Here is a 12599-nt window from a genome sequence, read left to right as displayed (position 1 = left end):
GTCTGGATTACGAAACAAGATAAGGATGAGTCCATGTGGCATGGTGAATATCCATACATGCTCTTTAAACATATAGTTTAATTTGACTGTGTAACTGCTTTCTAAAGACACACAAGACAACAATATACATATCAATATACATAGATTCACTAATCAGGCTTCCGGAGACTATCTACCCAATGACTTGGCTGCTGGGGCCCCTCGGTTCTCAACTCTTCTTCCCAGAACTCAATATACCTTGCTACACTATACAACAGTGTTACCTTTACATTTATCAATTCTGTCGCTCTACGTGCATTATCTGGATATCAGGTGAACCCTCTGGCCATTAGAGTACCCTGTACATGTGGACAGGAGGGAAAACATTAAACACATAACTGTATATATTTATAACTTGTGGACTGGGACGACAAATAATGTTACAGTCCTATCTTACCTATTTGCATATGTTTGGACTACTTTTACCATATGTGAACTGACTATGTGTGGTACATAACTTTACATTACGACTTAATCTTTGTACCTAGTAGGAATTTGTCATTGTGTCGACCGTAGGCACCTAAGCAACACTACTTCGGGAGAATCTGGAACTCTTGCATCTTAGGGAGCCCTTGGAGCCTCTGAAGCTGCAGCAAACTCTTCCTCGACGAATTCAAGAGCAGTTATTGGTCCAGAGCTGGCGGGACCCAGAGTTGCTGGCATCTGCACTGGAGAGGCTGGAGATTGAGTTGGTACTCTAGAGACTGGCGTATAGGCCAGAGCCAATGGTGAAAAGACTGTGACTGGTGTGGAGACTAATGTTGGTTGAACCGGCCCCAAGGTTGGTGAGACACAGAAGTTCGCAGGCTGAGTTGAAGAAAACATGGGGAAATCCATGGATGGGTGGATTCCCTCGCCTGGGACATATTCTCTCACAGGTCTTATAGCTGGAGGAGGTGGTGCTGGGAGCACTGGTAGATCTTCTTTTAGACATAACTTGATTCGGATTTGGTGAACAACTTCTGGCTCATACCCAGACTTTTGTACTTCGTATACATCAAAGTCCGGATAGGGTATGGCAATCACCATGTAAGGTTCTGTCTCCCAGATAGAGTCTTACCTGTGGGTCCTTGGAATCTTCCGCAGCCAAGACTTTATCGCCCAACTGAAGTGGTTTGGCACAAGCATGATGGTTATAATACTCATATTGTCTCTGCTGAGCCTCGCCCATCTTCTTGCTGACAATTTCTTTGGCCTCTTGGATGCTTCTCTGGTGTTCAGAGACCCACTCCAGGGAGGCTTGCAGAGAGTTGTTGAACAGGGCTTGGAGCTCAAATGTTCGGTCTTTAGGCAGTTATCCATGGCGCACTATCATCAAGTAGAAAGGGGTGAACCCCGTAGAACAGTGGACTGTGTTATTATAAATCGCCAATAGTTTGGGCAGCTGTTGGGGCCACACTTCTTGTCTTGACACAGAGTGGGCTTGCAACATGTGGATAAGGACTAGGTTGATGCGCTCACAGAGCCCGTTCCCCTGGGGGTGATAAGCAGTTGTCCAGAGTTTCTTGCAGGCATAGAATTGACACAGCTCTTGGAAGAGTTGGGCCTCGAAGGCCGTTCCCCAGTCCGTTAGGACAGACTCCGAACACCCAAGGGTTTGCACCCAATTGGATTAGAACATCTGGGCCGCTGTCTTGGCTGTAAGATTTTTGACGGGGACAACGACAACCCATTTAGAGTTGTGATCCACCATGGTGAGAGCATAAGTGTACCCAAACTGGGTAGGAGACAATGGAATCTTCCGATCCAATGGAATCTTTGCCTGACAGTAGCTTCAGCCTTGTGGACTCCAAAGTGTCCCGACTGATCATGGTATGTGTTGAGGACCATCGCCGCGTCTTCGGGGAACCAGAATCTGAGGAAGTCACTCACCAGAAACCCGATCCAAAGAATTTCATCACAACAGCCCTTTGTGCACAAACAGTCGCTTCCTCTGTCGCCACAGATGTTTCGGCTCATAAACACACTGGGCCCGGCGTAGACGGGTTTCTTCCTTTTTTGCCAGAAGGTAGTCCAACAGATTTACTAACCATTGAAAAAATGGGGCATTTCCAAGTCCTCCCACAAGGCTTCGACAGGTGGTTCTTCACCGGGGGTTATCCGAGACAGTACATAGGCATTGACATTCGACTTGCCGCTTCTGTACTTGATGGTGAAACTGTAGTTGGCTCATCTTGAAGCCCAACGTTGTTCGATGGCACCCAACTTGGCAGTGTTCAGGTGGGAAAACGGGTTATTATCCATGTAGACAGTAAATGGCATGGCAGCCAAGTAATCTTTGAACTTTTTGGTCATGGCCAATACAGGGGCAAGAAGTTCTAACCTGAATGAGCTGTAATTGGCATCATTCTTCTCGCTTTTGCCGTTCATGGACTTGGGAAAGGACAGCTCCCAGACCTTTGAAACTGGCATCGGTATATAACCGGAATGGCTGACTGTAGTCTGGGTATGCCGGGATGAGTGGTTCTGTCAGCAGACGTTTGAGAGCTCGGAACGCTGTCTCTTGCTCTTCGGCCCTTTCAACAGGTAATTTCCCATTGTAGTTCTCCTTTGCCGTACCCCATAAGAGAGCAGTGAGGGGTTATGCAATCTGGGCGAAGTGGGCAATGAAGCAGGGGGTGGTAGCCAGCAAATCCCAGGAAATCTTTCACCATGTGTGGGGTAGGTCAGTTCTTGACAACTTCCACCTTTTCAGCATTGGGCTGGACTCCCTCGGCACTGACAATATGACCCAGGTAGTGTACCTGAGGTTTGAGCAAGTGACACTTTGACAGCCTGATATTCAGCCCATGCTTGATCAGGACTTGGAAGACGTCTGACAGATGACTGAGGTGTTCCTGGTAGGACTTGGAATACACAATGGCCCTGATTTACTGAGTGGAGTGTTTATTCTGGAGTGATTTCAATATCACTCGTCTTTTTTTTTCAAGCTTATTTACTATTCTGTCGCACATATCGATTATTTTTGTGTCGTACGTTTTTTTGTGTCGCACTAGTCAATTGTGTCGCACAAACTCCGAGCTAAAGAAATTAGTTGTGTGAGTCAAAATGGTTTAGACTTGTTTGTTTAAAAATGTTTTCATGAATTAAAAGTATTCATGTGTTATAATTTTTCAAACATTAAAACAATTATCCTTGTTTATCAGCTTGGGTGTTAAATTGATTAAAACCTAATATTGCAAATGTGTTAAAAAGAAAAAAAAAATATAAACATTAACTATCACAAAAGCATTCAATATTTTATATTCATAAAAGTTTTGAACTGTACAAAATGTTTTCAGGTTATAAAACGTTACTTTCACAAAAAACACAAAGGCAAACAGTCCCTTGTTAGAAATCACTCCATTTTTTAAATTTCACTCGGCCTCTTGGCTGTCGGTTATTGTGTGAGACAAACTCACAAATTTTTTCGAGTGATTTTGGAAGTACTCCGAGTATTTTTTGTTTTTTTGTCGGTAAAACGCCCATTTTTGCATAAAACACGCCCATTTCAGAGTAAAAAAAAACACTCCGAATGTTTTCTAAAGTGTCGGTTGTACGACTAAAATTTGGTCGCATAAATAGTCGCACAGACGTTGCGACTAAAATTTAGGTGCAATAACCAAGAAAAAGAGTCCGTTGTTTTTTAGTAAATGAGAGCCAATGACATTGTCCAGGTATAATAGGAAACTTTGAAAATTCAGATGACCCAGGCACCTTTCCATCAAAGGCTGAAACATAGCAGGGGCATTACATAGCCCAAACGGCATACTTTTAAACTCGAACAGTCCCACCAATATCCACTGGTTAAGTCCAGGATAGAGAAGTAAGCAGCAGACCCGAGGGCTGTGAGCTACTCCTCGATCCTTGGCAGAGGATAAGCGTCCTTATGTGTGACATTGTTCAGTTTCCTGTAGTAGTCACAGAAGCGGATGGTTCCGTCTGTTTTCTTGACCAGGACAAGTGTCTGCCTTTTTCATGACGGCCAGCATCTTCTTGATACATGCCTGGCACAACCGGGCGGTGTTTTGCCTTGATAGGTGGGCTGACGCCTGTGAGGATTCGGTGCTGGATCATGGACGTATGCCCGAAATCTATGGGGTGTTTGCTAAAAGCTTCATGGTACCTTTTGGCGACATTGATGACTCCCTTGACTTGGTCCCTCAGGATAGTGTTATCTCCAACTTGGAGTTGTGCCCACCAGGGCTTGGGAGGACTCGTACTGGATCATTCAGCCACTTGGGCTGCCTGCTGTCGGGCCACCATACCTTCTGTTACAATGTCCTTTGACTCTATGAGATACAACTGGGCTACTGGGTGTATTTGGGTAACACAGTAGCAGCATCAGACAGGTTGACTAACAGACTGGAACTCTTGTTCGTTACAGAGGCTCCAGCAGTGCTTGATAGTCTCTATTATTGACTCCGGGACGTGCACAACACCAGATGATAGTCTCTGTGTTGGGTTGCAAGGTCACCGACTGGATGCCTTGTGCTCGAACTCTGCAGATTTCCTCTTGCTTGTTGGCAAACTTCCGCTCCTCTTGTAGAACTTTCAAGTGGTGCTGCGCAGCCCGCTGGCCTGAAGGGGACATATGGGGAAGAGAGGCATGCAAGGCATCTACTATTTAAACAAAACAGTTTTTCATAATGTTCATCTATCAAATTTTTGAACAGTCTCCAGGACATTCTGTAGGGCTATGGCATATGCTCTCAAGGTTTCACCTGGCTTCTGTAGCCTTTCATATAGCCGGAGACAAACCTCTGATGGAGAATGGGACTCAAATACCTGGTACAGTCCTTCAAAGATCTGCTCTACAGTTGCCTTCTCGAAGGCTGGCCAAGTGCGGACTTCCTCTAACAATGGTCCATGTAGTTGTCCTGTGAGCAATTGCACCTGTTGATTAGAAGGGAAAGAGTAAAAGTCAAACAGACTCTGGATCCTTTCTTGGAAATCCCTCAGGGTGAAGGGGTCTCCATTGTAGGTAGGGAGGACAGTGTTCCCCATGAATACCGATGCAGATGCTGGAACACCAGGGTTGTAGATGTGGACTACAGGCATGACTGGCAACATTCCGGCCTCTGGGGCAGGTGATGATCCCGCTGCTGGAGATGGAGGGGCACTGTCACCTTGTTGATCTGGAGAGCTGGGTTCTGACATCTGGTTGAATTTTGAGTTTGCTGTCGCTTTAAGAAGAATAAGGTTCTTCCCCCTTTAAGATAATTGCTGAAGTGTTGCAGTGGCTTAGACTCGGCTAGTGGGAGTACTATAATGAATGATCCCCCTCTATTTTACAGGTACCCGGTAGTAATTTGTCTTGCGACCAGACTTGCGTACACTAGTGGGTTGATAATGTTACCGGCACCGGAAACTTGATACTGGTGAGCTTTGGTGATTGCAGAGTCTGCGCTGCAGCGGGTGTTTGATAGAAGACAGCGGAGTCGGACACAGCCGCCGGAACTGCCAATATGGCTGCGCCCAGGGAACTTCCTGTTTTAGTCTGGTCAGCAAAGTCTTCTCCTGTGCAACACAGGGAAGCTCTTTGGTTCCTCCTCAGTGCGCTGGAGAGGCATCACCGCTGGGGACAGACGGGGCGGAGCTGCGACCGCTCGCATGCAGGGGAAACATCGAACCCAATTAACCCTTTCAGGTACCAACTCTCTACAATCCATGATGGCAAATAACAGTCTTTTCTTCACCTCCCTCTCTGTTTCACAAGCACCACGAGTAAAACACTTTTCACTTGCAAACTCCCATACACTTTTTTGGTGCTGACTCAAATCGCATTGGCATGCGGTGTTTGCAGACAATATTAAACACAGTTCAGACTATGGGGGAGGACTTGTGGCATAAGGCGCACACCCGTATCCTGTTCGTGATGCCAAAAATTGTGTGTGGGGGGGGGGGGGGGTGATGAGGGCAGATGTTGTTACCCTAGGGGCAAATGGCATTAAAGGGGTACTCCGGTGGAAAACTTTTTTTCTAAATCAACTGGTGCCAGAAAGTTAAACAGATTTGTAAATTACTTCCATTAAAAAATCTTAATCTCCTGGGTAACAATCACATGACATATCACATGGTATAACTCTTAAAGCAACATTACCTTTTATAATACTTTACATGGTAAAACATATTTACAGTGGGGAAACAAGTGCAGGGGGCCTTGGGGACACAGAAGGAGGCTGCCTGACAGGACAGCAGGAGCACCGGGTAACACTTCCCGTACTGGGCCACCACACTTAGACAGTCTACAAATGCACTAGGTTTATCAATGCGGTGCATGCCATTTGATAAATCTGACACATCTGTAGACTGTCTAGAATAAGTTTAGATAAGCTATTTGTTGGTTTAAAAATGTGTACCTGAAGTCTAGTGCTTTTTTAGTGCCTGTAGTCACACTGAAGCCACACCCTTTTTAGAAAGCCATATGCTCTTTCCGCTAAGCCAAGCCCTCTTGATAGACATGGCACAAAAGGATCTAAAAATTGTCTATAATACACAATAGATTTGGTGCAACACACATACAGTATGCCTGTTTCTGGCATCAGAAATCTGCTGCATTTGCAACAGTTTATCCACCCCAGTATTCCCGCCCCCATTGCAGAAATAGTGATACCTTTTATCTTTTGGAAGGTCCAACCACTGCAGAATGGTTTGAATTCTTTCTTCATATGCAACAGACCTTAGATGAAAAATGGAACCATTATTTTTCTGGACTAAATTTTTCTGGATATTTTTAGGTTAGGTGCAGGTTACTTTTTAGTTAACAAGTAGTATTACAATTTGTGACATTCTTGCTTTCAAATGGCATTATTAAGCCTAAGGTTTCCAAACATGAGAGGTATAGCTGGCACAGTCCTTGGCAATAAAGAACAGAGAACTCACCCAATGTAAATAATTATTTGCATATGTCAGAGTGGTTTATCTCCTCATTTCTAAAATGTCAGGAAGGTTACATAATTGGGATAATGTGTCTGTATTTGCATTGATAATCTGCCAATATTCTTTCTGTTTCATTAAAAGTACTATAGGGGGGAGGAGGGAGAGGGGGGGATTTAGGAAAGGAGGGAGAAAAACAAGGAATAAGTGACTCCAAATCTAGTGCACAAAAATATATAGTATCAAACAAAGCAATATTATAATGAAAAACAACTGGCAAATAAGAAAGAAATAGAGAAAAAGATTCTGTTTCTTCTCTATCCGATGCAGGAATGGAGAGATAAGGAAAAGTTGCGAGAAGAAAAAGTGTGCCTTATCTCTCCATTCCTGCATCGGATAGAGAAGAGACAGAATCTTTTTCTATATTTCATATCTATTTTTTTCATTATAATGTTTTGTTTGATACTATATATTTTTGTGCACTACATTTGGAGTCACTTATCCCTTGTTTTCCTCCCTCCTTTCCTCCCCACCTATGGACCGTATACTGTATTTAAAACAGAGCACCACGCCTGGCACTATAAGCAGCTCCATTGTCCACATTAGCAGCTGGTAGTAGCCGGTTCCTCCACTGTTATATAACAGACTTCCCATATGCAGTGTGACTTTAGCCTAAATTCAATTTATAGCAATGAGTTTTCATGCAGTATAATTGCAAGTTATGAAAACTAAGAGTTTAAACTCCGGTGGAAACAAGTGGAAAACAAATGTTTTCAAATCCATTGGTGCCAGAAAGTTAAACAGATTTGTAAATTACTTCTATTTCAAAATCTGAAGCCTTCCAGCACTTATCAGCTGCTGTATACTACAGAGGAAGTTGTGTAGTTCTTTTCAGTCTGACAATAGTGCTCTCTGCTGACACCTCTGTGTCAGGAACTGTTCAGAGTAGGAGCAAATCCCCATAGCAAACCTCTCCTGCTCTGGACAGTTCCTGACAAGGACAGAGGTGTCAGCAGAGAGCACTGTGGTCAGACTGGAAAGAACTTCACAAATTTCTCTGTAGTATATCTGTAGTATACAGCAGCTCATAAGTACTAGAAGGGTTAAGATTTTTAAATATAAGTAATTTACAAATCTGTTTAACTTTCTGGCACCAGTTGATTTGAAAACATTATTTTTCCACCGGAGTTCCACTTTAAATGCATAGGTGTCTAGGAGGCTTTTATACAGCAAATATGGAAATCATAGCATTATGACTCCCAATAATGTACCCCTCTTACAATAGGTAACAGTCTACAACCAAAATGTATGTTGGGCATACTCACCCATTATACAGTTTATAGTAAGTAGGGTAAGTACCATTAACTGCAACATCTGATCCAGGCCAAAAAAATGTACCTGCCTTTAATCCTTGGTACATAGCTGTCAACCATACCTGTAATGAAATATAAACAAAAAAATTATATTTCTCATGTCAAAGAAGAAACTTTCTCTTATCAATGGTTTGTGGATGTGGGATAAGTGTCTGTCCATTGAGACCCCTAGTGATCTCTAGAACAGCACCTGAATCTCCCTGAGCACAGAGCGGAATTGACATGCCCCCTCTATGCATTCTCTGTGGGAATGTTTGTCCTGGATGTCAGCACGGCCTCAGCAAACCAACTCTATGTCTCCTGTGGGTTGCACGTACACAAAGTATGAAGTATCAATAGTAGCAAACAACAGAGCACGTACGTGCACTCACCGCTCAGTGGAGACGTTGTGTGTAGAAGTCCGGTAACGGGAAGCTGAATCACAGCATCAGCGCAGGTAGAATGGCGCTCGGAGGCTATGCCGGCAGTTTCGCACGTAAGTGCGTGTTTCTTCTGGCCTCACGCACTTGAGGCAGGAAGAAGCACGCATGTACGTGCAAAACTGCTGGCGTAGCCTCCGAGCGCCATTCTACCTGCGCTGATGCTGTGATCCAGCTTCCCGTTACCGGACTTCTACACAATGGCCTCCACTGAGCGGTGAGTGCACGTACTTGCTCTGTTTGCTAGATATCTAAGTTATTTCTATTAAAATTTCATAATCCTTCCAGTACTTATTAGCAGCTATATACTACAGAACAAATTATTTTCTATTTGGGATTTCTTTTCTGTCAAGACCACAGTGCTCTCTGCTGACACATCTGTCCATTTTAGGAACTGTCCAGAGCAGGAGAAACCCCCCGAGATCACACATGCTAAACCCTAGGGGATAACATATCTAGGGACGGAGTAACCCTTTAATAGTATTATGTGTATTATTAGAGTTCATGTCAAATGTCATTATTACAATATTGTAACTGTGATTGCACTACTATGCCATACAATAATTCTAAATACCTACTGGCTGACCAAGCCACCATGATGCATTGAACTTCCCTTGTCCAGAAAGAGAGAATGCCATGTTCATATTGTAATCATACATATTGTTGTCAATGATACCGTTGGATTCTGGATACAGACCCTGTAATGAAGTACACAGTCAAGCTTCTCTCAAATGAGAACAAACTAGAATATCACAGGGGCTATAAATATATCATATAAATGTATACATAATCCAGACTACTTACTGTAGATCTTCAGTTGATTTTGGCTACAGTAATAGGCCTTGAGATATGGGAAAATATATTATTGGTCTAAAAATTTAGCTCTGGGAACCATGGTATATAATCTATATAATACAGATGATGTATCTTCTAGTACACAATGGCCCTCATTTACTATTGCAAACCCGACATGTTTTGTCGGGTTGTATGCCAGATTCTGTCCCATTGCGCCAGATTCTGTCGCATTGTGCCAGAAATTCTGTCTGCACCAGAATTTGCGCCAGAATTGAAAAAAAAAAACCAGACTCTCCATTTTGCTAAGAAAACCTGAAAAGGGGGCGTGGTCTCCGAAAACGGGCGTGTTCATGACATTTTCACAAAAACCCAACACATTTACTAAGGTTTCCACATAAAGTGTGGTGGATTTGAGCTGAGGAACACCCCACAGATCAGAGCATGTGTAAAAGAAGCAAAGTGTAGGGAAAGTGGAAAATGTAGGGAAACCTTAGTAAATACCGTGGAAAATAAATTGTAGGGAATTAAAACCTACAAAGAAACCTACACTCCACTCTTAGTAAATGAGGGCCAATTTGTGTTATCATATACTAATAACATGACACAAGGATACAATACATGCATGCTCAAATAACTATACTAAACATACTGTACTGATATTCTTGTCAGACTTCAACAAGCAGTAGTGCAACTCTACAGCACCTCATTTACATCATGATGATTCACTTGCACTTCCAACCAGGACTGTCAGGCAGCTATGTACCCTTAAATGACAACTAGTTCCCCTTTTTACTTATCTAATGTTATGCTAAGACAAACCATCAGTCAATAAGCAACCTGGGCTGGTTGATATAAGATTCATTGCTTATGGTTTCTTAAAGGACCATCCTACTATGAGATGCAATATCTACATGGAGTTACTTTTAAAGAATATGTGTTTTTTGCAACCAATTTTACTGTATAGAAAATGCCCCCTTTTCTGGCTAACTTACCAACAGCAGAAAAGTCAGAGATCTACATATGAGTTGTACATAGGAACTCTGCACAAAACAGTACAATATTTTTAGTCACAGTTTCATTATTTTATTTACGATGCATTTCAGAAAAGAAATTTTGATGTAAAGGAATACATAGCCTATATGTTGGGTGAAACATAAAACAACTTAGATTACTTACTGTGACTATTGTGTAGTGGTTTGGAAAAGTCTTTGTGGGGTACACAGATCTCATATACTTTGAATGTGTTCCACATTTCTCTAAAACATGAAGAGAATATTTACTGTGCCAACAAATTGTAAAGAAAGTATTTTATTAATAAATCTATATTAAAGGGGAATCTGTCATCAGTATCACCTGAACTAACTAATTGGTTTAGGCTTGTAGTGTGGGTGACACTGATGACAATGGTGCTTACCATTCTCAGATCCATGGCTCTGTTCCGACGATATTCCTCTTTTTCCAAATTTGCTTATTCAGGAGCTTGGAGGAGACGTTGGCTATTTCCAAGCTCAGAGAGAATGGTGATGTCTGGCTTAAATCTTCATAGGAAACTTTTCCTCCCCTGTGCTGATTCTCCTCTACTGCAGAATGGAGCTCCACTCTGCATCAAGACCCCTCCCCTCCACTGTGAAATCTCTCTCACAAGCAGACATATTCTACTTTATGTCTCCTGAGGCCGGCTGCACACGTGGAGGAGAGGTATTATGCTGCACAGTGAAGCTCTATTCTGCAGCACAGTAGAATCAGCACAGGGGAGGAAGAATTTCCTATGAAAATTTAAGCCAGACATCACCGTGCACCTGTGGCTTGGGATTTACCCCATTACCTCCTGCACCCGTGAACCTAGCTCCAGCATTAGCATATTAGAACAAAAGAGAAATATCGGCATAATGAAGAGGCGGATCTGGGAACGGTTAGTGGGGTTGATGCTGATGAAAGATTCCCTTTAAGCTGTTAATCTTTATAAACTTTTCTTGACTTTACTGTGTAAAGCTAGAAAAATTCTTCCTGGCCCAAACAGTACTCTAATTTGATACATTATCATATATTTTGATTAATCATATTCCAATAACAACGAATGTCTACCATGTGACTGTTACACACAATTGAGAGCTTTTGCTATGGCTGCTATAATCACGTCACCATGATCTCATTGTGCACTGCGAAAGAAATAACTGCATTGGCTGCTGAATCCCATCTGCAAGGCAGACCTGCTTCATCTTGGCACAGCATTGACTAGTTTTACAGAAAAGAGCTGTTTGTCCCGGTAACTGGAGCTCCTATGAATGACTAAGTGTAAACAAGGCTTACAGGAAGGTTGGATTTACTGGGTTGTTATGGATTAGGCACTGGATTACATCAAGGAACAGAGACTAAGGAATTGTTCTTCACCTATACACCCCACAAGAAGGCAAAGAGATGAACATCTTAGCACAGTGCTGGACCTTAGGGACTGGATGATGTAAGAAGGGTCCCTAAAGTAGAATTGGTTGACTGGGCATTGGTTAGAGGCAAACTGTTTTGACACACATTTTCCCATTAGGAAGCCCGGAGTGTGGATGCACAATAGAAGCAGCACCAGAGGTTTCAGCAGAAGGGAAGGAGGTTGAATAGGATGCTGGGTAAGGAAGCCTAAACCAGTGCAGCAGCAAACAGGAACAATGCCATAGAGGACCGTGGCAGAAGAGCAACAGGCAGGAGTGGGACATCAATCAAAAGTGAAAACAAGACAATGGGACATGACACCCAAATACAATAAATAACTACACAAAAAATGTTTTTTGTTATATAAAAAAGAGCACACATCATTACCAACCAATCCAATCTGTACCCACAGGTATTTTTAAGACTTTGTTAAAGGAATTGAAATGAGAATTATAATACTAAAAAAGAGCAAAATAAGCTAATTTATTTAGCCAATGGTCACAAGCATACTGTTCTGATTTTGATAGACAAAATACTATAACAAAAACTTACTCAGTTTGTTTATGGTTGGCATTAAATCTCCCCATGTCTGTAAGTACTCTGCTCGAAATCCATCCAGAGAAAAAAGAATAACAGGTGGTAGATCAAAACTATGAGAATACAGAATAAATACTAGTGTAAGACAGTACGG

At 42.5% G+C, this 12599-nt stretch overlaps 1 protein-coding gene across 1 annotated transcript in view; it reads right to left on the bottom strand.

Annotated features, from left to right (window-relative positions):
* ENPP3 (ectonucleotide pyrophosphatase/phosphodiesterase 3) overlaps positions 1-12599 on the bottom strand; it is a 178948-nt gene that overhangs the window by 117251 nt on the left and 49098 nt on the right. Inside the window, exons 6-10 of the mRNA XM_056563313.1 lie at positions 12461-12558; positions 10661-10740; positions 9268-9387; positions 8223-8332; positions 6635-6700 (exon numbers count right to left, since the gene is read on the bottom strand). Coding sequence (XP_056419288.1) covers positions 6635-6700; positions 8223-8332; positions 9268-9387; positions 10661-10740; positions 12461-12558 — 474 coding nt within the window. The remainder of the gene's footprint in view (positions 1-6634; positions 6701-8222; positions 8333-9267; positions 9388-10660; positions 10741-12460; positions 12559-12599) is intronic.

The sequence above is a fragment of the Hyla sarda genome, chromosome 3 (genome assembly GCF_029499605.1).
Source record: "Hyla sarda isolate aHylSar1 chromosome 3, aHylSar1.hap1, whole genome shotgun sequence".
NCBI classification, from domain to species: Eukaryota; Metazoa; Chordata; class Amphibia; order Anura; family Hylidae; genus Hyla; species Hyla sarda.
This window is presented reverse-complemented; position numbering and strand designations above follow the sequence as displayed.